The 22,459-nt window shown below is 43.5% G+C and overlaps 2 protein-coding genes across 3 annotated transcripts in view; one reads left to right on the top strand and one right to left on the bottom strand.

Moving 5' to 3' along the window:
* Positions 1-19,590, top strand: part of LOC144128188 (uncharacterized) — a 30,486-nt gene extending 10,896 nt beyond the window's left edge. Inside the window, exons 2-4 of one of the 2 annotated variants that reach the window (XM_077661336.1) lie at positions 12,385-12,516; positions 13,495-13,982; positions 17,239-19,590. In XM_077661336.1, coding sequence (XP_077517462.1) covers positions 13,549-13,982; positions 17,239-17,260 — 456 coding nt within the window. In that variant the 5' untranslated portion in view covers positions 12,385-12,516; positions 13,495-13,548 and the 3' untranslated portion in view covers positions 17,261-19,590. Of the gene's footprint in view, positions 1-12,133; positions 12,517-13,494; positions 13,983-17,238 lie in introns of those variants that run through there. The other variant, XM_077661337.1, reaches the window with a different exon arrangement.
* A 172-nt stretch (positions 19,591-19,762) lies between these two features.
* LOC144130289 (uncharacterized) lies at positions 19,763-20,440 on the bottom strand. Its single transcript, XM_077664242.1, has one exon. The coding sequence runs from the start codon at positions 20,426-20,428 to the stop codon at positions 19,856-19,858; it is 573 nt and encodes a 190-aa protein (XP_077520368.1). The 5' UTR covers positions 20,429-20,440; the 3' UTR covers positions 19,763-19,855.
* Positions 20,441-22,459: the final 2,019 nt, after the last annotated feature.

Here is a 22,459-nt window from a genome sequence, read left to right as displayed (position 1 = left end):
TAACTGACGTCTACCTCAGAAATGTGTGTTGTTAATCGCATTTATAAGAGTACCATCTTCACAATTATAATCGGACTCTCAATATGCCCGCCGTGAAAGAAGCCCTAAATATACCGCAACTTGTTTCTCGCCGCTAGGTGTTCTCGCCTCTGCGAGAACAATGCCTTTTTTACAATTCGTTTTTTTTTCCTGCGCAGTGACCTAATCTATAATCCGTCCTATCGCTCTGCCCCCGTTGACCACTGATTGCTGTTCCCATACTTTCCTTTCACGCAAATCAGAAGATTGGAACCGCCTTCCCGCACTTATCGCCGTCACTGAAGACCATAATATTTTCAAAATGCGCTAGCTTGCGCTTTGAAATTAGGAGCTTAGGAACTTGTATTTTTATTTTGCCGTGTTTGAGTTTTTCTTTAATTTGCCATACATTGAATCACTCCCCTCTGTCATGCCAACCTGCCCTGATGGTATTAGTAAATAAAATAAAAGTAAATGAATTACTTTATCCTTACGTCCTAGTAGTCTGTTCGTACTTTTCCATGCAGGTCTGTCCTTCGTTTACCTCCACCCTAATTTATGTGTGTTCTGTCACCTCAGGTTTGTGACACCTTTTGTGTTGTAAGCAGATAATTAGAGTCATGATCGAATATCATCACGCCTGGCTTATTTGCGCTATAGATAAGCCCCAGAACGTCTCGTTTATATCCATAGTCTGCAAACTTCCTGAGATATCAACTAATAAAGCAGTCTCCTCACCTTACATCAAAACCAGAAGCGCTATTTTTTTACCTCACCCTAAGTGGTACAGAGATACCCTAGATTACTTACTTGTAGCCCTCTTTTCATATTTAAACTATAAAAGACAACAGCACTGCGCGATCTGTGTCGGACGAGCTGGGCATTCATGCCAAACTGCTCAATTTCTTTAACAACATACAGAGAGCGGGCGCCGGCGCACTACCCGTTATATTCAACACACCGTATTGATGTGCTCCAAATTAATGATTCTCTGAACTACATAAACTAGGAGGTAGAACGTCACTAATTAATATTTCAACTGAAATATTGTTTTAAGAATGTAAGAGCAAAATCTACGTTTCTTTATATTCGATAGACTGAGAGATTCTTTTCCAGCGGAAATGGCGTTCGTGAAGCACCTAAAAACGATGTGAGGGTAAGGATAAACTGGAAAACGTTTTTGTGTTCTTTTACCATGCAGTTATCCTTCCCCGCATTCGCTTGGTTCCTGCCATGGTTGTCATTTTATAGACAACGGAGTGATACACAGGTTTGGTCAAAAGTGAAAGGAGCACGCTATTGTCATGCAACATTTTCACGCAATGCGTGGCTCAAATTACGGCTTATGGTGAATGCATGCTGCTAGTGGACACTTCAGTGCTCTGTTACGGCCGCAGTATGTTTCCTCATTTACTTCCGTCCGCACCTGTAAACGGCACCAAGCTCAGTGCTATTGATTCCACTTGCTGCTCTACCTCACAGCATCTTCAGCTTCATCAAAGTTACGTATGTATGTTTGATATGCGTTAAAATTCGTTATTTATTCTCTAGAAGAATCCCTTTGCTTCAGATAACACCACAAGTATGTTTTTTATTTAGCCATATCTATGCTCTCACAGGTTGTAGCATGTGAGGGCCACAGAGGAAACGTCGTATCTGAAACGCAATAGATTGAGAGACGTCCCCATCATTTTGTGCTTGATGCCGCAACGCCGTCTTGTTTTATTCGTTTTTTCTCGGTATACGCGCGCAATCCTTAAACGCAGCGTCGTTCACCGTGGACGCCCATTTATGACCATGATGATGTTTCGCCGGATCTTTGAGCAAAACCACGGCACGTGTAAAGCATTTAGGTCTCGAAAACCTCTCGGTACCGGTGAAACACGTCAAAAAGGACATTGATGTTGTGACGTGCGCGAGGCGCTTCTTTCTGTTTTGAGTGCTTGGCTTATGGATTATGGGGGTTTAACGACAGAAAAATACTACGGCTATGACGGACGCCGCAGTTAAGGGCTTCAGAAATTTCGACCACCTACGGCTTCAATGAAGGTGTTATATGCCTGAGATGTTAAAAGACAACGGTTCATAATTATCCCCCAGCAAGAGTTTTTTTAATGCGTTTTGTGGAAGCTGAGTTATATCCAGACAAAATTTGAACTTCCGCGTCTTCGCGCTTTTCACTCTCCTCTCGCACGCCAAAACGGCGGCGCTCCTCCACCGGCCCCACTCACTCGGCCCCTCCTATATCTCTGCTGGCTGCGGCGCGCGCGGAGTGGCCGCGGCCGCTTTAGCGCGTGACGTCGAAAGAATTTTGCACTGTGAACCAATGATAACCTCACCTGTTGACGTCATTTGCACGATGTGACGTTGTATGCCAGGTTATCACGCGAAAGCCCTGTACCGCGCGTCGCCGCTAGGTGCGAAAGCGGGAATTTTTAAAAATGTATTATAAATTTCCCGCTCGCTTTTGAAGTCTCGTAAGCGGCATGGACGCTCTACATAGTGCAGGCAGTTGAAAGCCAAGCTCAAACACCCCTTTCTGTGGCCCTTTCAAGTGTATTGCCATTGCACAATACACGGGCCTCTAGCATTTACCTCCATCGAAATTCAACCGCCGCGGCCGGGATCGAACCCGCGTCTTTCGGTTAACAGCCGAGCGCCATAACCACTGACCCACTGAGACGGCGCGCTGTAGTAAGTGCGTCCGTCATCAAAAAATATGACCCGGCTTCTGCTACCATGCATTTGCACAAGAATGGGACATGTGTAGGACACAGTTTAACCACATCGATTCGAAAGGCGCTAAGAACTGACGCCAAAAGCGCTTTTAAATAAATTGGAAATTGAATTTTTAGGGAAAGTAAATGGCGCAGTATCTGTGCCACATCTCTGCGGAAACCTGAACTGCGCCACAGGCGGGACAGAGAGAAGATGGAAAGAAACTTATGCTGTATTTGAGGGATTCGGAATAATTTCGACCACCTGGGGATCATTAATGTGCACTGACATCGCGCAGCGCACGGGCGCCTTTGCGCTTCGTCTCTATCGAAACGCTGCCGCCGTGGTCGGGTTCGAGCCCGAGTACTCCGGATCAGTAGACGAACGCCTTAACCACTGAGCCACCGCGGCGGGTCTTTTAGAAAATTGGGTAGACAGAGTTGTTGCTTCACTGACGTCTACGTCAGAAATGTATGTTGTTAATCGCATTTATAAGAGTACCACCTTGTCGGCAACTATCATGCAAAAAAGAACAAATACAGTTTCAAATTTGATTAAAAATTTTGCCTCTTATTTCGCTTTTCATATGCCGATAATTAAACAGGCATGAAGGTGGTGAAACGCAAGAACCAGAAAACATTTACCCCACAATTAAGGCAGTTCAACATTACTTGTAGTGACAGCTGGACTACTGCACCAACGCTGTGATGCTGGCACTCGGAAACGCCTCTGGCAGGCTTTCTTGGCTAGCGGACTATAATGCTTTGAGGTTCTTGCAAAATAACAGACTCTCACACGCACAGCAGTTAACCGTATCTAACCAGGTTGTCCCGGAACTACTTATTAATTCTATTATATAGCGTGCGCTAACAGGACATGCACCTGAAACTTGGAGACAGAGGAAAGAAGCGCAACTTCCAACTTTAATGACAGGAAAGGATGCCAGACGCTCTTTTATATCTGCTGGGGTGAAGGTGTGCGAAATGAATGACAGAGGAAAACAACTTCAAACAGCGGCAAACCAAAAAAAAAACAAAAACTAAAACACGTGGCGTAACAAAGCTCACCATGCAGACCGAAAAGCTGAATGCTAACGATTGATATGAAGTGCAAAAACATGAGCAGATAACGGTTGATATGAAGTGCAAAAACATGAGCAGAGAAAACGTAAGGAACAACACGAGGCATATGTCAAAGAAGAAACTTAAAAAGGCACATAAAGCGGCGTGTAAAAGGCGCATAAAAAACAGTAAAAACGGAACAACATAGGGGAATGCAGAGTAAGAGAATACTGCTAAAAAAACATAAGAAAAGAACCTAGACGAAACCATCTAAAAAGGATAGTTCCTTTCTAGAAAGAAGAATAGAAGGCGTGCTAACGCACTTGTCTTTTCTTTGGTCAATGTAAAAGGCCTCAATGACTTCTCTTTCAGTCTTGTCCGATGCCTTGGCTAGGAACCTTGTTTCGTGGAACTTGGGACGGCAATCTTTACATTGGCTGCAGTGTATAGGAAGGTTACCTCCCGTCTTGCTATTCAAGGTCACATTGGGCTTTCGGGCGCGCTCATTAGAACATTTTTTTGTTTGTCCCACGTAAACTCTGCCGCACGTCAAAAGGATCTCGTATACCACATTTGGCAGTACACTCTGTGAAATTTTTTTGATGTTTGATGAGACAGGACTTCTTAACTCGCTTACTGGAAACCATAGGTCAATGTTTTGCCAGCTTGCAGGGAGCTGAAAAAACCAGCTGCACCCCGTGTCTGGAAGCAACTTTTTTCAAATTGTGCGAAAAACCATGTAGGTAGGGTATGACCTGCAAAGGTTTCTGTTGAAACTCGTTTGTCACCTGGATTCTTCAGTTTTTGAAGAAGGCCTTCAGACACGCTGGTAATCAAGTGCGCTGGATAGCCTGCTGACAGAATTCTTCTAATCTGGCACTGGAAACTTTCACCTATCTTATGCGGGCAAGATTTGTCTAGGGCTGATTTTAAGGAGAGGGACAATATGCCACGTTTAACTAGCTTGGAATGGGAACTATCATAAGCCAAAAGTGACTTTTTTGATCGTGGTTGATACATCCAACATACGTACTTGTAGGCGAAGGAAAGTTGCAGATCAAGAAACTGAAGACAACTGCTGCGTGCTCTTTCATGCGTAAATTTTAGACCTGTCGACATAGAAATAAAATCATTCAAAATTTTCGTGATAACAGACTCTGGGTCACACCCTGCTGGTACAACAATAAGCACTAGATAGTTATCCACGTATCTAAAGATACGAGAGACTGCCTTGTTACACAAGCTGCCCTCAAGTTTCCGGTCGAATGAGGCTAGAAACATTTCGCACAAGACGGGCGCTACTGAAGACCCTATACATATGCCTTGCTTTTGGACGAAACATTCCTCATCGAATGACACAGCAGTAGAATTTAAATAGAAAAGTAACAGGTCTAAAAAATTGCCTATTGTAATGCCCACTTCATTCTGAAATTTTAATTCGCCATAGGTTTCCAAATGCTTTACGGCTTGTTTACGGCTGTTCGTGAGCAATTGGAAAGCTATGGCGAATTAAAATTTCAGAATGAAGTTGGCATTACAATAGGCAATTTTTTAGACCTGTTACTTTTCTATTTAAATTCTACTGCTGTGTGATTCGATGAGGAATGTTTCGTCCAAAAGCAAGGCATATGTATAGGGTCTTCAGTAGCGCCCGTCTTGTGCGAAATGTTTCTAGCCTCATTCGACCGGAAACTTGAGGGCAGCTTGTGTAACAAGGCAGTCTCTCGTATCTTTAGATACGTGGATAACTATCTAGTGCTTATTGTTGTACCAGCAGGGTGTGACCCAGAGTCTGTTATCACGAAAATTTTGAATGATTTTATTTCTATGTCGACAGGTCTAAAATTTACGCATGAAAGAGCACGCAGCAATTGTCTTCAGTTTCTTGATCTGCAACTTTCCTTCGCCTACAAGGACGTATGTTGGATGTATCAACCACGATCAAAAAAGTCACTTTTGGCTTATGATAGTTCCCATTCCAAGCTAGTTAAACGTGGCATATTGTCCCTCTGCTTAAAATCAGCCCTAGACAAATCTTGCCCGCATAAGATAGGTGAAAGTTTCCAGTGCCAGATTGGAAGAATTCTGTCAGCAGGCTATCCAGCGCACTTGATTACCAGCGTGTCTGAAGGCCTTCTTCAAAAACTGAAGAATCCAGGTGACAAACGAGAGTTTCAACAGAAACCTTTGCAGTTCATAAACTACCTACATGGTTTTTCGCACAATTTGAAAAACGTTGCTTCCAGACACGGGGTGCAGCTGGTTTTTTCAGCTCCCTGCAAGCTGGCAAAACATTGACCTATGGTTTCCAGTAAGCGAGTTAAGAAGTCCTGTCTCATCAAACATCAAAAAAAGTTCACAGACTGTACTGCCAAATGTGGTGTTGAGATCCTTTTGACGTGCGGCAGAGTTTACATGGGACAAACAGGAAAATGTTTTAATGAGCGCGCCCGAAAGCACAATGTGACCTTGATTAGCAAGACGGGAGGTAACCTTCCTATACACTGCAGCCAATGTAAAGATTGCCGTCCCAAGTTCCACGAAATAAGGTTCCTAGCCAAGGCACCGGACAAGACTGAAAGAGAAGTCATTGAGGCCTTTTACATTGACCAAAGAAAAGACAAGTGCGTTAGCACGCCTTCTATTCTTCTTTCTAGAAAGGAACTATCCTTTTTAAATGGTTTCGTCTAGGTTCTTTTCTTATGTTTTTTTAGAAGTATTCTCTTACTCTGCATTCCCCTATGTTGTTCCGTTTCTACTGTTTTTTATGCGCCTTTTACACGCCGCTTTATGTGCCTTTTTAAGTTTCTTCTTTGACATATGCCTCGTGTTGTTCCTTACGTTTTCTCTGCTCATGTTTTTGCACTTCATATCAACCGTTATCTGCTCATGGTTGTGCACTTCATATCAACCGTTAGCACTATTTGGTCACCTGTTGTTCCATTCAGCTTTTCGGTCTGCATGGTGAGCTTTGTTACGCCACGTGTTTTTTTTTGTTTTTTTTTGTTTGCCGCTGTTTGAAGTTGTTTTCCTCTGTCATTCATTTCGCACACCCTCACCCCAGCAGATATAAAAGAGCGTCTGGCATCCTTTTCTGTCATTAAAGTTGGAAGTTGCGCTTCTTTCCTCTGTCTCCAAGTTTCCTGTGTACGTCCTGTTAGCGCACGCTGTTTAGTAGAGATGTACCAACTAGCCCGTCAGAAAGTTGTACTGGAACTACTTATAAAACTTGTCAAACGCCTTCGCGGCTTCTTCTGGCCTCCGTAACTTGCTGGCTTTGGGTAAGCTCGCTAAACCGATCAGTTGAGAAGCGACTCGCGTTCGCAGTCGCTAGGAGTCGATCGAATCGATACACAATCCTATCTTCCAGACGGTGTCACTCTCCCAAAGAATGCTATCTCTCGACCTCTCCCCTTCTCAACAGATGTCCGTGCGGACGCCGTCAAAGAGGTCGACCTCAGGAATTCAAATGAACAGTTGTGGCTGGTAGGTCGTCATTCACAGTTTACTGTTCTGATCAGTTGTTTAGTTGTTGCAAATTGTTCAGCCAATGCTCACTATTCTCACAGTTATAAAACAAAAAAAACACAGATTGAGATGTGGAGAAATTTAATCTTTCTTTTAACAACGTTTAATGCTCACTGCATTTTTTTCGCCGTTGTTTTCGTCCGAGGTATATAATTCGGTGTGGGATCTTCGCTTAATATTTAATGACATCTCCTTTATAGTTTCCGATGACTTATGTAAGAAAGACATCTATAAAGATCTCCAGAGAGGATGGTAAGAGAAAACGAGCTGACGAGGTGGATGCGCAGAACCTGAGAAACGTATAAGACTTTAACTGAGGGGGTTTCACTAAACACTCGACCAGCGAAATGCGTAGCCCTCGAACATCGGTTAGCATCTGGTAAAACACGGCATGCTGGGGAAGCCCGCTTCACCACTAATTAGTCACTGCCGCGTTAGTGTGTGTCCCATTTGCGGCGAATAAAGCATACATACATTAAAGATTTATTTTTTCTCAATGTAATGGCCACACAGGATACTGGCGATAAAAATAAAAAATTATAATATTGCTTCAGGATTGGGGCAGAAGCTAGCTGTTTGGTCGCTACGAAGATCATATGTCAAAAGAGCCCGCAGTGTTGAAAAAAAATAGTTCGTTAAGATGAGAAACTAATCATTAGGTTTTTGTTGATCTACGTTTTTAATATTAGTTTTGATGTTGTGATCATACCAACATTAAATCCTGAAATAAAATATCCGGGGTTTATGATGCAGCCCTGATATCTCGGCCGAAAAAACACTGAGAGCTGATAACGCAACTAAGATGGAGTCGGCTATAATGTACATGATGGCGCTTACTTAACCCAAACCATCGTATCCTATGCAAAGAGTGAGTTCATTAATTTGCGTACCTGATTTTGAAATTTTGAATGAATATGAAAGCATATTTTTGCGATTACTTTCGAGACACCTCGGCATTTTGAAACTGAGTCCTCCGTGGTCTTTTGAAGTGGTCAGAGTTGTATGCTTTGTCGACTTGCTCACTTCTTGAGCTTTATGTTCTTCATTCATTTCATATCTTCACCAGACTATTTGAGTTCGCATTGACAGTCATCGATGTGCTTCTTGCTCATTGTTGATCATCCTAGAGGCATGAATTTTCTATCGAATCGCCAAATATGCCGAAGTTGGCGCACCACCAAAATTGCTTGAACAAGAAAATGTTAACTACCTAATAACGCCTCCACAGAGGCCACGCACGCAATATTTATACGATAACAATATATGTGATTCAATGGTGCAGATATCTAACGAATATTGCTTCGATGTTTCACTTGCCGTCCTTGGTAGCATAATTGGAATTATATTGCACCACTGTTTAGTTTCAGATGAGCACTATCATTTCCACTGCACGAATCGACAGTCTGTGTTCATGTACTTGGCGCTTAATTTCAAAAAGTCAGGCTTAATGGCGTTTGTGTTTTTCCGAGTACTAACGGTATTCACAGGATATCTGAAAATATCAGCTGCTAACAGTTTACCAACAATGTTAACGGTCCCTTTAGCTTTTTTCTTGTAATTACAATTAGCTCTTTTGTGTAAACTCTGGAACTTTCAAAACAGAAGTTACGATATTTTACGCTTGATATTATTATGACTCAGACAATACGAACGATAAAATACTCGCCTTCTTGCAGAAACAGAAAACGATTGTGCGTCGTCAACACAACAAATACGACGGAAACATCCAGAGTGGACGCCAATGTTGCATTACCGGCAGGAACATCAAAAAGCGATTACCAGCACTGTGCACTTGCGAAAAGAAAAGAGGCTGTCTGAGCGGAAAACCCACTTTTGTGCTTCAGCCCTATGTACTGTCATGTGTTTTCCAAAGATTTCTCACTGTGGTGAAAACAGTGCTCGGAATGTTAGGGAGGGTGTTTCTGTCTGACACGGAGTCGGCATCTGATTCGCTACATCTCTGCTGCGGAAATAGGAAACAGCGTCAGAATAAACTGTCCATTTGGCAATGGAAGAAACGCTGTTTTAATGCTTGAATGATAAACTTCCTTGTAGCTAAGGTCGGAGGTTGATGCGGTACAGTGGGGTCTATTCTGAATATAAAGTGACTGAGATTTAAATTTACGCACTTCACGGAAGAGAAAAAAGCACCGTCAACTGCGTTTGGCATACTAAATCTACACTAAAATATCTTTGCACTGGCAAAACAATCCATTAGAGATCCCATATTTGCGCATTTATTATAAACAGCAGTCATTCGATTTCGACAAAAGAAGGACTGCTTCGCAGTCCTTGCAAGCTAAAGCTTATTCTGTTTCTTGAAGCTCAGGGAGTAATCAATAATTTAGACCCCGTCCTCTCTCGTAACGTGATTTAATATATATTTTATTTATTGCACCTGGTGCTCATCTGTTGTGCTAACTAGGCTTCTGGATGAAAGAAAAATGAATTAATCGACAAATGTTGGAGGTTTACTGCTTCATTCGGGGAGACACGAGTAGGGGAGTTGAGGGGAGATATGCGCCCGACATTCGACGAACAAGGTTTAGAAAGTATAGGAAACAAGCTTGTCATTCAGCGATGCGTGACTCCCTCGCTTCTCTTTCTTGTAGCTTGTAGGAAAGTGTTGGACGTGAGTGCTTCGCCTCTACACCTTTGTTCGCAGAGGCTTTGTTTACAATTTCTTGGTTTTATCTCTTTATTTTCTTGATTGATGGTACAGTTTGCTTTTCCTTTCCGGGTGTAAATGTAAGTTGCACGTCAGTGCTTTCGTCTTCGCTGGCTTTCCTGGAGTAAATTTTGAAGGAGCATACCTATACAAGCCTCATTATATCTCTTCTCGCACTGGCCATTGGCTTAAGATTTTGGAATACCGAACTAAGACAAATACATTGTATGTACGCCTGTTTCTTTGTTTTTTTGGACGCTCAGTGAATCTAGTCATCCTTCAAGACCGCAAGTGTACTGTCTCAAATAGATTTTGTTTTTGTTTTTTTTACACTTGTAACCCCCTGCAGTTGCGGTTTCAAGATAAACTACATAATCATTTAGAAAGAATAAAGAAATTTGATTTAAAAGTTCTCGCTTTGTTCGTATTTCTCAGTTGTGTGTACCAAAGCTCAGCGCACTTGCATCAAATACTGCTGTGCCAACTCTCCTCTTACTGAGTAATGACGTAGACATAGGCCGCTGCTTTGCGTGCGACGCGATCTCCATATCTCTTTCCTGTCAGTCGATGCTCTGACACGTTGTGAAGGTCGGCCTCAATACCCACAGCTCCGTTCTCGCGAGAACACTGAAATATTTACACTTTACACAGCAGTCACATGAGCTGCAAAGACTGGGTGGACTGATTGTGGAATAGGTAGAAAAAAAGAATGCCTCCCTTGTGTCCGTTGCCTAGTTGTTCAAACGGTGGAACATTTGCTGATTGTTGTTGTTGTTGTTGGCCTCAAACAATGCTGAATATACTGCAAAACAGCAATCTTCATCTTCCTTTTCTTGAAGGTTCTGGTTTCTCGTGCCTGCCATATGTCTTGATCTTATTGAGGACCTTCTCTCTTGTAGACTTTGTGGTTCATTTGTTATTTCTCTGCTTTTTTTATGTGTTTCATTTTCACGTGTTATATATAGAGAACCACGTCTTTCAGTTGCCACTGTGTTATGTTTTCGTAAAGTTTACTGCTTATTATTAGAGTAGAGTTCGCTGCAATATTTTACAGTCTACAACCGTCACATAAGGCTGCCAGATGGCTGGAAAGTCTGCGAACTTTGCCGGCTGAATGATTACCCGGTATGGCGGGTTCATATTCTAATGCAGGAGACGTTCAAATCATATGCTGCTCCAATATATTTTTTACATGAGGTAGAAAATAATGTTAGTACTTTTTGTTTTGAGGAAACGAACGCGCTGCTTAGATAACAGCAACTATTTCCTATTTTTTAACGACCATTGCAAGGCATGAATGCGTAAGCGCCCAGCTTATGCGGTAGAATAGCCGTAGGCGCCTTCTTTTATCAGGAGCACTTCACGCATTAAAATTCATCTATTTAAGATGAATTCGTGCTTTTTAAAATGAATACTCGTATTTTATTGAACGGCTTCAAACGCGTCTGAGACCTCCGTAACGCACTGAGAGCAAGGTAAATATGGATCTATGAGAGCACAGTTCTTCAGACTGCTTCTTTTGCAGAGAATGACTACACATGTAACATGTGTAGTCATTCAAGTCATTCAAGTCAAGCCCCTGGGGCTAACTCCTTACAATTCCACTTGAGGAACCCATTTTTTAATGATACTTAGGAAAGAGAGGCTTGCGTTGAAGAAGGTCATGCGAAGACCTTCAAAAACGCACAGAGTAGCTGCTACCAAAGAAAACATTGTTTCAGCTTCCGGAAGTAAACGTGCAGAAGTCTCTGTAGCATTTTTCCAAGTACTCGAGCGCTTACCCCATGCGCACGTAGACCTCTGATGGGCTAAAGCGAGGAATCGAATATGCGTCTTGAATTTGCGACACCCAAAGCTCGTTGCAGATGGGCGGAGTGAAACCATGGCATGCGTAGTCAGCTGTATTTCAGCATATTTCCCTAGTTATAATATGCCTGAACTTCACATTCTATGCATTTCCGTACAAGTACATAGCTGCCTCTGTTCTTATTCATGGACTTAAGTTGTTTACACATTGTAACCGATTACCGCTCTTAGTATCCTGCGGACGGCTTGCGTCACAGCGACGCTCTCACGTTAAGCTGTCTGATGGACGTTGCGCGAAAATAAAAACCACGCGTCGTCGTGTCCGGCACGGCCTGACGTAAAGTCTCTAGCTCCCATTCTTTCTCAACCGTGACATCACGACGAAAGTTGGAGGCTGCGTTGTCCGCTTGCACTGGAAGCCTTAATGGGGGACGCCTCATCCGGGTTGTCATTAAGGGGCAAATAGGTAAGGATAGGCCTGTCGTCCACTAGGATAAGGATGAAGGCATTGTGAAAGAAAGTACTGACCTTGACCCCAGCTCTGGCGCACGAGGAACACTCTCAGCGCGTGGTATTTCCCCGCAGGAAACGACGCAGCGGGTATTAGACGGCAGTCAACGGAGCGCGAGACATCATTCCGAGCCCTCAGCGGCCTAAGCAATTGCGCACCAAAGACGGCATCTGCATTCGGCGCACTCGGATTCTGCCGTTCTGCAGGTGAGCACGGTGCATTTGAAGCGGTAGTCTTGAGTGTATCGCATCCGCCGCAGTGGATCTTTTTAAGTGACATTTGGCGACCAGCACGGGCATGCGTGTTTGATTCTGGCAGCACCAACGCCATTTTAATGGAGTCAAATTACGTAACCGCCAATGCTCTTAGACTGAGTTGTACGTTAAAGAACTAAGCGTAGTCAAATGAACTAAGGACCCTCCACTCTGCCGTGCGTCAAAACCCAAACCGAAGCTTTTGTTGTGTGCTAAATTCAGTGGTTTCTTTTATGTTATTTCAACTTGTCTAAGGAGTTTTGAAGGAGGAGAAAGAAGTTAGTGGCATGAAAGAAGGTCTTGCTGCAGCCGATCTCTTCAACAGAAAACTACCACCTTCCAAACCTCTACCATTTTCTCAGGCAGATAAGCATTCGTGGAAGTTGTTTTGGTTATGCAGAGATTTTTCGGTCGCAGAATTGACAGAACTTGTTCACATGAGGAAAGCGTTCAACCTGGTTCATACCTAACCGCGTTTCGTATTGAGACATAAGCGACCCTTTACGTTCTTCCGGAAAAGAAAATTTTTTGTTTCAAGTTGCTTGTCCACAAATTCTGTAAGTTGTCATCTGCAGTTTTTGAGAACACAGGGGAACTGCTCACAGGAACTGCTCAGGAACAGTATCACGAAAACTACAGCGCGGTAAAAAAACCATGGCTTCTGTATTTAAAACGTGCGGGACTATAGCATTTACTTCGGGTGAACCAGGTATTTTTCTCAAAAAATAAATGCGATCGACTTGAATTTTCAAAGCGAGTATTCAAACGTGTGCGCATGAAATATCCAAAGGCATAAACATGCCCATTTTTAAACACAATTGCCAGATGTAATGCAGAAGCACTAATTTTAAGGCACAATGGGAATGATTATATTTCGATTTGCTCTTTCTAGACGTCTCTCACCTTGATGCGTTTCGGGCACATGTGCAGGTCACGTCTCTACTGAAAAATAATTGCTGTTGGCCCACTTAACAGCTTGACGACATGAAGACTACCCTCATACTCTTCGTGTTATCAGCCATTGTTCTGCGGGAAGTAATCGCCGGCGGCTACGGCGGAGGTGGCTACGGCGGTGGTGGCTATGGCGGTGGTGGTGGCTACGGTGGCGGTGGTGGCTGGGGTGGAGGAGGTGGCTGGGGTGGCGGTGGCGGATGGGGAGGTGGCGGCCACGGAGGACACGACTATGGCGGTGGTCACGCTAAGCCTGTGCATGCTGTGATTGACGTGAACATCAAGGTCACCAAGACGCAAGGTGGCCATGGTCATGGAGGAGGATACGGCGGAGGATACGGCGGAGGATACGGGGGAGGCTATGGTGGTGGCTATGATGGAGGCTACGGCGGCGGCGGCTACGGTGGCCACGGCGGCGGTGGACACGGATTTGGTCTCCTGCACAAGCTCAAGAGCAAGATTCATGCGTGAGTTCCGTGGCTTCGTCGTGTTTTCGCGCGCTTCTGTAATGGTTCAGACGTTTTCGAATAGAAGCGATTAATGGCAAGCAACTCTTCAGCACTGTGACGCAGTACTTTCCGCAGAGGCGGTCATTAATTTATACATTCACTGCGATCACGTTTAAAATTGTGGTTAGTGCTCAGTCATTCGAGAGATTATGCCCATTAAGAGAAATACGCCTTCAAAGGTTGCATCTGCACTTTTTCGGTGCAATGGCTAGTGTGCAATTTCGCGCAACCTACAACGCATCAGAATATGGCCACCTCTGCAGTAAATGTCAAATGAACGTGCATATATTTGTTGAGAGCGATGTTGCATTGATGCGAAGAGGAACGGCGATATATTAGTGAGAAAAAAGAGCAGTAGCCGCGGTTGCTCGGGGCGCTCGGCTACTGAGCCGGAGTACCCAGGCCCGCACCCGACCACGGCGGCCGCGTTTCAAAGGAGGCGAAACGCAAAAAGGCGCCTGTGTGCTGTATGATGTCAGTGCACGTTAAAGGTCCCAGGAGGTCGAAATTATTCCGGAGACATCCTCTACGGCACCTCTTTCTTTCTTTCTTTCTTTCTTTCTTTCTATCTTTCTTTCTTTCTTCCTTTCTTTCTTTCTTTCTTTCTTTCTTTCTTTCTTTCTTTCTTTCTTTCTTTCTTTCCTTCCTTCTTTCTTTTGTCTTGCTTTCTCTCTTTCTTCCTTTCTTTCTTTATATCTGTCTTTCGTTCACGCCCTCCTTTATCCCTTCCTTACGGTGCGGTTTTGGTGTCCGCCGAGATATGTGCGATAGTCACTGTTCCATTTCCTTTCCTGAAACCCCAACTTTCAGCTGTAGACAGCTGTTAGAACGGAGATAACTGTGTCTCGCTGGCATAATACGAATGAGAATCCCCAAGTAAAATCAGCTACACACGTAGTAGCAGTACTCATGTGCAGTCTGCGGTGGCTTTTGGTATCAGGGCGTGACCGTTTAAGGGGAAAGCGGATTTATAATTGTTGGGGTGTGATGCCGATGCGCAACAAAATGGTAAAAGAGTGGGAAGGGTAGTGTACGGAAAAAAATGATGCGAGCCGTAGACGCACAGTCTCACAAAGGCAGCCACGAGTGCAAAGTGATTACCTCCAACAGTTTGTTAAACTCACAATACGGCGCACAGATATTCTTGCTCCTTTTATACACCTTTAAATATATTTTTGATGATGAAATCAAGCTTTTAATTTTCAGGGAAATGAGGTTTGAAGTAAAAGGCTTAATTAGCAGGAGGGTTAACTGTAGCTTAAGATAAGCGAGGCTGCAAAGAAGGGCATTTTAGGCGACAATGCTCGTATTTAGTGAAAGTAAAAACGCAGTGTGATGCTTGAACACAAAAAAAATGCATTTTATTCGCTCTTTTTTTTGTTGGGCTATGTACTACATATTTAGCTCACTTGGTTCAATGATAGAATCCTTGCAGAAGTCTGATTGCGTTCTTAGTAAACTTACGCGTGCTATATTGTGCACCGTTAAATGCTTTGCACTAAGAATACTAAAGTATGACTACGACACCTATACAGCTAATACTGAGTTTATAATCTAGGGTAGCGACAGAATTTGGGCGTTATTGAAACTATGCCTCCTCTGTATAACAATAGATGATCATCGAAAAAGCCAGTTCTGGTGATATGGTCGTTGCGCACGCCCTCATGTCTGCTAGAATGCACTTTTGAGCAGATTTAATATACCAAAATACAGTAGAGAGCTTGTTATGGCCAGTGCTCGCGTTGATCTAGTTCAGCCGCCGTAGAAACACGATGTCATCATAGAGCGGTTTTTTTTTTCCTGTGCTTCGTGTACTCGCTCACACTCACACTGTAAAGATCACCGGTCTACCGACTGCGCACCCTGGGCATAAGTAAGAGTTGAATGCAGACTTTATGTTATCTCAACATTACTCAGCCTATGGCTAAACTGTTCGCACTACTAATGCTCATTGAATCTAACCCACCTGCCTGAGTGCTGTTACTTGGTATTGGTTAAACGCTTGACTTAGACATTGTTCATTTGACCTGTTTTTGTGCCCGTGCCTTCCTGCTTTTAATTTAACTAGAGAACATTAGTGCCACCATGTCGGAAAATAACTATCCGGCATCGGCGACTCTCTGAAGCCTCCCCGCCAGGGTGGCCGGTGCAACCGGCCGTTCCGGTAACATTGGTATGCCATATTGGCCACGCGACCTTGTGGCGTCGTCACAACCTGCCCATGAGATTGCGCACAAACTAAACAGCTTGGCTAATGGCACATAAATTAACGACTGTTCTCGTGACGTTGCTCGGGAAGAGCAACGTGTGTCTCGCAAAAACTGCCCGTGCAGAGCAGTGGCTTATCGCTTGACTGCTTCACCACTGCGCCAGAAGTGGTATGAGGACTTCCAGTGATCTACGAATGTAATGTATAGAATTACGAATTCCGCATTAACGAGCATCAAGCGATCAACACTTTGGATCATACTCTTAAAGGGGCTCTGAAACATCTGGACTGGGTACACAATCGCGCTGAATGCACTACATTCTCTCCTCAGGAACACCCCAGCCAAACAATGCACTTCTACACGAAGCAGAGAACCTACAATCACGCGCGAAAGTTGGCGAGTGCTTTCTGACAACTTTTTCACGCTTGCGCAGTCCTCCGTCGCCCGAACCTGCGTAATTCTGTTGAGAGATGGCTATTGATTACAGTCTTTAGGACCTCACGCAGCTACCATGGGTTTGGCCAGTCAACCGCTCCAGCGGGTCAGGAAGTAGCAACCATCCCGCCCCCTCGGGGAATTCCCGCTCACGTCGGCAGCCGGCGGAGGAGCACGAACCTTTGAGAGTAAAAAAAAAAATGACGAGAGTAGAGGGAAAGGCGCGAAGACGCTGAAATTCAAATTTTGACTCCACTTAACTCAGCCTTTACAATATGCGTTAAAAAATTCTTGCTGGAGGATCTTCGTGAAGCGGAATCTTTGAACAACCCTGTAATGCAGTACCTTTATTGAGAGCCCTTTTCAGAGCCCCTTAAACGGGGACCTTAAGTGTCCCTTTTCTTGTTTTTTTTTTTTGTGTGCATACTTTGCCCTAAGCCTTTTCATGCGCTTCTTTTCATTTCTCGACGTATTGAGTAATCATTTTCTGAGCCTGCACTAAAACATCTTTTATTTCTAGCTTTTTGCATACTTTTAATTAACTCTGTGTTGCATTCTTGTCCTCGCAGGTTGAAGCATCACCACGGATGAGGCGCTACCAGCTACTAAGATAATGAAGAACAGCGATGTTTACTGCCTCGAACTCTTGCCCATGTGCAGGCTCGCAGCAATTCGTTAAGTTGCTGTGACTTGCAGCGAAGTCTGTATTGCGAGGCAAAGTATCGTTTTCAAACTGGCATCGCGTGCCCATGCAGTTTCTCTAGGAGACACCAGACACATTTATTATTAACACATTTAAACAAACTCTGTACGTGCATTAAAAGGATTTAAAGCTGCCTTTTTTTTCAGCGTTTCTTGAAGTCAAAGAGCGCTTCATCGTTCATTGTCAAGTACATGTGTTAGCGGTTTAATCCCACAGATGTGGCACTGCAACATCAGGCGGTTCGAGCACTTCAACCAAAGGCATGGAGATCGGCGAATGCAGGACGCCTCTGTTGCCATATTATTTGGGTGGATGGCATTATACATATCTCAAATTCCGTTTGTGCATAGTGACAGCGTTTCTCCTTCCTGTACTGAAAGATTTAAGTTCTGTTCGCAAGATTTAACGTTTAATAAAAGTCACCGCTTTGAAAAGAGATCCTGCTTTCGCTGATATTTGCACATTTTAACAGGCACTCTCGTTTTCACTACCTATATAGAGCGAAGAAATGGCTTGTTATGTCGCAGTTATGGTGCTCTCGGAAAGCATTTTATTGAGCACCCTATGCATAAAAATATGCAAAAGACATTTACCCTCGATCGTAGCCCTTTTCCCCAATCTCGCCTAGAGAATATCACTGTTGTAAAATGAAGAATTATTTCAAGTGCTGAATTTCTGCGGAGGATAGTGCATTCCAAAAAACCATGTGATTTTTCGGAGAACAAAATGACCACACTCAGAGAACTCTTATGCTAATTCCTACTCACTGTAGGCTTTCTTTTTAAATAGAAATTGGCGAATGTTTTGAGAACATAAAACTTTAAGTTGCCTTATACAGAAAGAGAGAAATATGGCTCAATATCTTGAGAAGAGCGTCTGCGTTTTAAGAGCTTGCACACCAATGCAGAAAAGAAAAAAAGTGGCTCTAGGGCCTACAAAAGTTGTGTTTTTACTCAATCATTTTACAGCAGTTCGATGTTACGTTTAAAACTCTAGTCTTTTTTTGTTGGAACCAAATAACCGAGTGTTCTTCTGTACAGAGCATATGCGTGTCTAAAGAACCAGCGGCATGGCCTGGACGTGTATAAGTTTTGAGCAAAATGTGTGCGTTTTATGTAAGCTTTCAGAGAACTCCAATAAAGAAGTGACCATCATTCCTCATTCTTGTAGCCTTCGTTACGTATTCTTTATTAGGCTTTTCTGTATATATATATGCGATGGAAATTCGACGGCATCAAGGCGCATCGTTCTCTTATTCGCAAGCTAAGCATATGAATAAATGGTAAGTTCAGAAATTGAATCGATTAATTATAAAATAAACGAAAGAAGCGTTCTTGGTGGCACGAAGCGATTAGCGATGCCAAAAATTTGAGTACAAGGAAGGCGGTCAACTGTTTTAGAGGAATCCCCCAAGGTGGAGTGGATTTGTAATAAGGAAGTAATTATTCATTGGCATCCACCCAGCCGTATGACTCCGCTTGGCTGGATGCATAGGAGTAATTACTCCCTTATTGCAAGGAAGAGAACCAGAGCAGTAGAAAAAATAAGCGTTATTTCCTCGTTTAAATCAGCCCCATAACGACACTACACTCCTGCACTTAGACATCTGGTAGATACCTTGATATGCAGAAACATTTAGAGCCTAGTAAGTCCTAGTGTACTAAGTACTAATCACTATCCCCGTGATATGTCCAGAGCATGCTGCTGGCAGAGTTGGTTGCCCAGCAGTACAACGCATATGAGAACATAAATAAGACGCTTTCGCTCTTCCAAAGACGAGCATTAGCTCCAACAGTAGTCAGGCATACTAGCAACGACAGTTCTTCAAGAATTCAATGTACTAATAGTCTTTTTTCAACATACTTATCAATGTCTTCCTTTCTGCCGTTCGGTGAAGGCACGGTGGTCGTCATTCACTATGCATCCTCCAAGCCTTTGATATCGTGCGTTTTTGCCCAGAAGAAGATATAATAAAATCGAATGCATAGGAAAACAAACCTTTGTTATATAATAGCATTCATATTCACTAATAAATTCATCCCTTTTTCTGAATCTGCCTCTGAACTTTTCCTTCTTTTTTAAATGTCCGCTTTCTGGACGTGACAGAGTGGGAAGCCCAAAATGTGCAAAAGTTACACGCCATCTGAGCAAGTCTTTGAGATAGGATATCGAGGAGTAAACCTTACAGATAGCGCACAGTTAATCTCAACTTCCTGCTACATTATTGAAATTCACTTCCCGCACTAGAAGCGAGCGCAGGAACACTTTAATAAAAATAACTACTCGATCAAAAAAATAAAATTCTTGGCTCCTTCGTAGCAGCGCTCTATAAGGAAACGATAAGAACAGTGCGTTTCTCGTTACGTGAAACGGTTTCAACGAACCTCTGTTCTACTTCCTGCTGCGCCCGTCTGCAATACCCAGATGAGCTCGGCTATGGTTTCGTTGCCGTATTGACGAACAAGCAGTTAAAGCCCCGCAGTTCAAGAAGCGTTCAATTTTTTTACGTGGTACCACACGAAATAGCCCTCAGTCATGAAGCAAATTCCTTTGCCAAACCACAAGAAGGCGATCACATACGGGACGCAGCAGCCGGTCCAAATCCCGCGTTCGTAGACAAATATCGCCAAGGGGAGAAAATGAGTCCCGGTGACGAGCACAGCTCCCCACGGGTTCTTGAACCCGTTGGCGAAAATCACGCGGATCCAGCGCGGGTGGTGGCACGCGTCTCGCTTCCAGTCCGTGCCGGCTTCGCGGTAGTTGCACAAGAGTCCCAGCCACTCGACGGATGATATGAATCCCCCGAAGCGGGGCCACACGAGGCTCCAGAGCATGGCTCGGGCGCCCAGGTCGATGCTGACGTCCAGGAGCGTGCCGAAGGCTGAGGCCTGGCCCAGAAGGCGGGCAGTCCAGCCGTCCACCCCGTCCAGCAGTATGGAGAGGAGGAAGAGCAACGCGAACAAACGGTCGTCGGTTACCACGAGCCAGTCGTAGGCGACGATGGCCATGCGGAGGTATCCGATCAGGTTGGGGACGAAGAGGAAGACGCTCGTCATCCTGGTGCTGTTGCCTGCAAATCACCTCGCCGTCCTAAAAGGAGGAAATAACAGTGAAGCCATATAATGTTATTTTTATTAAAAGGCAGCTCCACCTCACCAAGGCTGAAGGCACAGTTTCAAGCAAAGGAAACTAATGAACTGAATCACCCACGTTTGCGCATCAATAAAAAAAACGGTAAAAGATGGCGAAGCAACACACCACAAAAAGGTTTTACGAACAATTCACGAAACACCTTTTAAGCGAATATGTCTGTCTCGGCATGGAGGTTGAGATAGACAAGAAAACGCAGTCGATTAGATGTCCCGTTGTAGAAGTCGATGTAGTGTTGAAGAATTAACCTAAGTAGAAGCGCTAACTATTCTCTACAGGAAACTAAATGCATTATGACGTCGAGTCTTCTGGACAGATATTATTTTTGGCGAGTATAGAGCGAATAACGTCAGCCTTGTTCAGGTGGTAGTAAACAGCTCTCACTGTGTAATAAGCAATAAGCAACCCAATTAATAAGCAACTCAATAAAATAGGCAATCAATAAGAAACCCAATAAAACTAGAAGTCCACCGGAAGCTTTGTTCGAATAAGTAATATGAAGGGAACGCGCTTTCTCTATAACAACTTAATACGTCATATTTATTGTTACACAATAATAAAAATAATTCCCTGATTTCCACGAGAGGGCTTAGAGGGCTTGCAATTAATATTCCTTAAACCAGTTGCTGTGTGCTGGCATGCTTTATTACAGCGCCATAATCATTCAGGCTCTGCTTTCGATTTTAATAGAGGAAAGGCTTAAAATATAGAAATTTGGAAAAATTGCTTGTTCAAGTTGTAAAATTTCTGGAATCTACACGAAGGAATTCCGGTTGAAGTGGAGTAGCGGGCAATCCTATATGATGAAGCCTCGAAAGATGTTCAATGCCACAATGTATTAAGCGTTAGCGAACGCTTTTTGATGGGACAAACGAATCCAAATTCGTCCATTCCTAATTTTTAAGTATACGTGTTGTTTTTTTTTCCATCGGGATGCTTAAGAGCTGTGGTGTTTAGCCGCTGAGCCTAAAGGCAAATGATCAGATTCTGGCCGTAGGGGCCACATTTCGATGGAGGCGAACTGAGAAAATGCCCATTTGCTTGCAAAATAGTCAGTGCACGTTACAGAGCCCCAGGAGGTCAAAATTATTCTGGGGCCTTTGGCTACGTCGTCTCTCCTATTCAATGTGCTGCTTTATAAACACCACACGCCTTCTCATGATTTTATTTTCTATCGTCTTGTATGAATTAATTAGCAAGCATAAGCCCCCATTAAACAGGAATTGCGCTGTCACAGATGCATTTAGTTTTATACTTTTCTTTGTAAAGGCGTTCCTGGTTCTTGACTAATCTAATTTTCAACACGGGGATTTTCACTGCAAGCGCTAGAAGAACAAATAAGTACTTCAGATGAACAGCATCGTTTGTTGTGGTGATATCTTGAATACCGTCATTGTTTGCACTCTCTTGTGCACTGAAATGGTCAGGCGTCATTGTTTTTGACTGCTGATGCAAAACGTCGCTGTGCACTGAGGAACCAGCAAGACGAGCTCTAAGCATTAAGCACCTTAGAGCATTGTAGGACAGGTACTAAGGACCGATGTGGATGTTTGATTAAATACGTTGAAGAATTAATATTTATTGGGCTTCAGTTCCTGAGAGAGAAAACGTTATGGTACGATATCAGTGGTGTTTCGCGGCTTGACATTGTTTTATACTTTTAAAATATTAATATATTGCGAAATTAGAAGTTAAATGCTTAACATTGCAGGTATGCGCCGAAGTTTGCTTGAAATAACAGAGGGCCTCAAATCACAACAAACAGGGCTAGCTTAGAAAACAGAGCGCTCTTAAAACTTTATTTTATACTTCGAACAAAGCATGCCACTTGGTAGCCTAAATATTGCTTCGCCAGGCATAGAATATTGTGTTTAAGGTATTCTGCATTCAATATTCGCATTAGTAATACAAACATAAAAAGACACTATTGTTATTTT

Source organism: Amblyomma americanum, chromosome 4, assembly GCF_052857255.1.
Source record: "Amblyomma americanum isolate KBUSLIRL-KWMA chromosome 4, ASM5285725v1, whole genome shotgun sequence".
Lineage (NCBI taxonomy): Eukaryota > Metazoa > Arthropoda > Arachnida > Ixodida > Ixodidae > Amblyomma > Amblyomma americanum.
The sequence above is the reverse complement of the archived record's forward strand: the minus strand, read 5'-3'. Positions and strand labels throughout refer to the sequence as shown.

What these genes read in the sequence shown, in the direction of transcription:
- LOC144130289 (XM_077664242.1), bottom strand. Translation starts at nt 20,428, where the DNA reads ATGACGAGCGTCTTCCTCTTCGTCCCCAACCTGATCGGATACCTCCGC.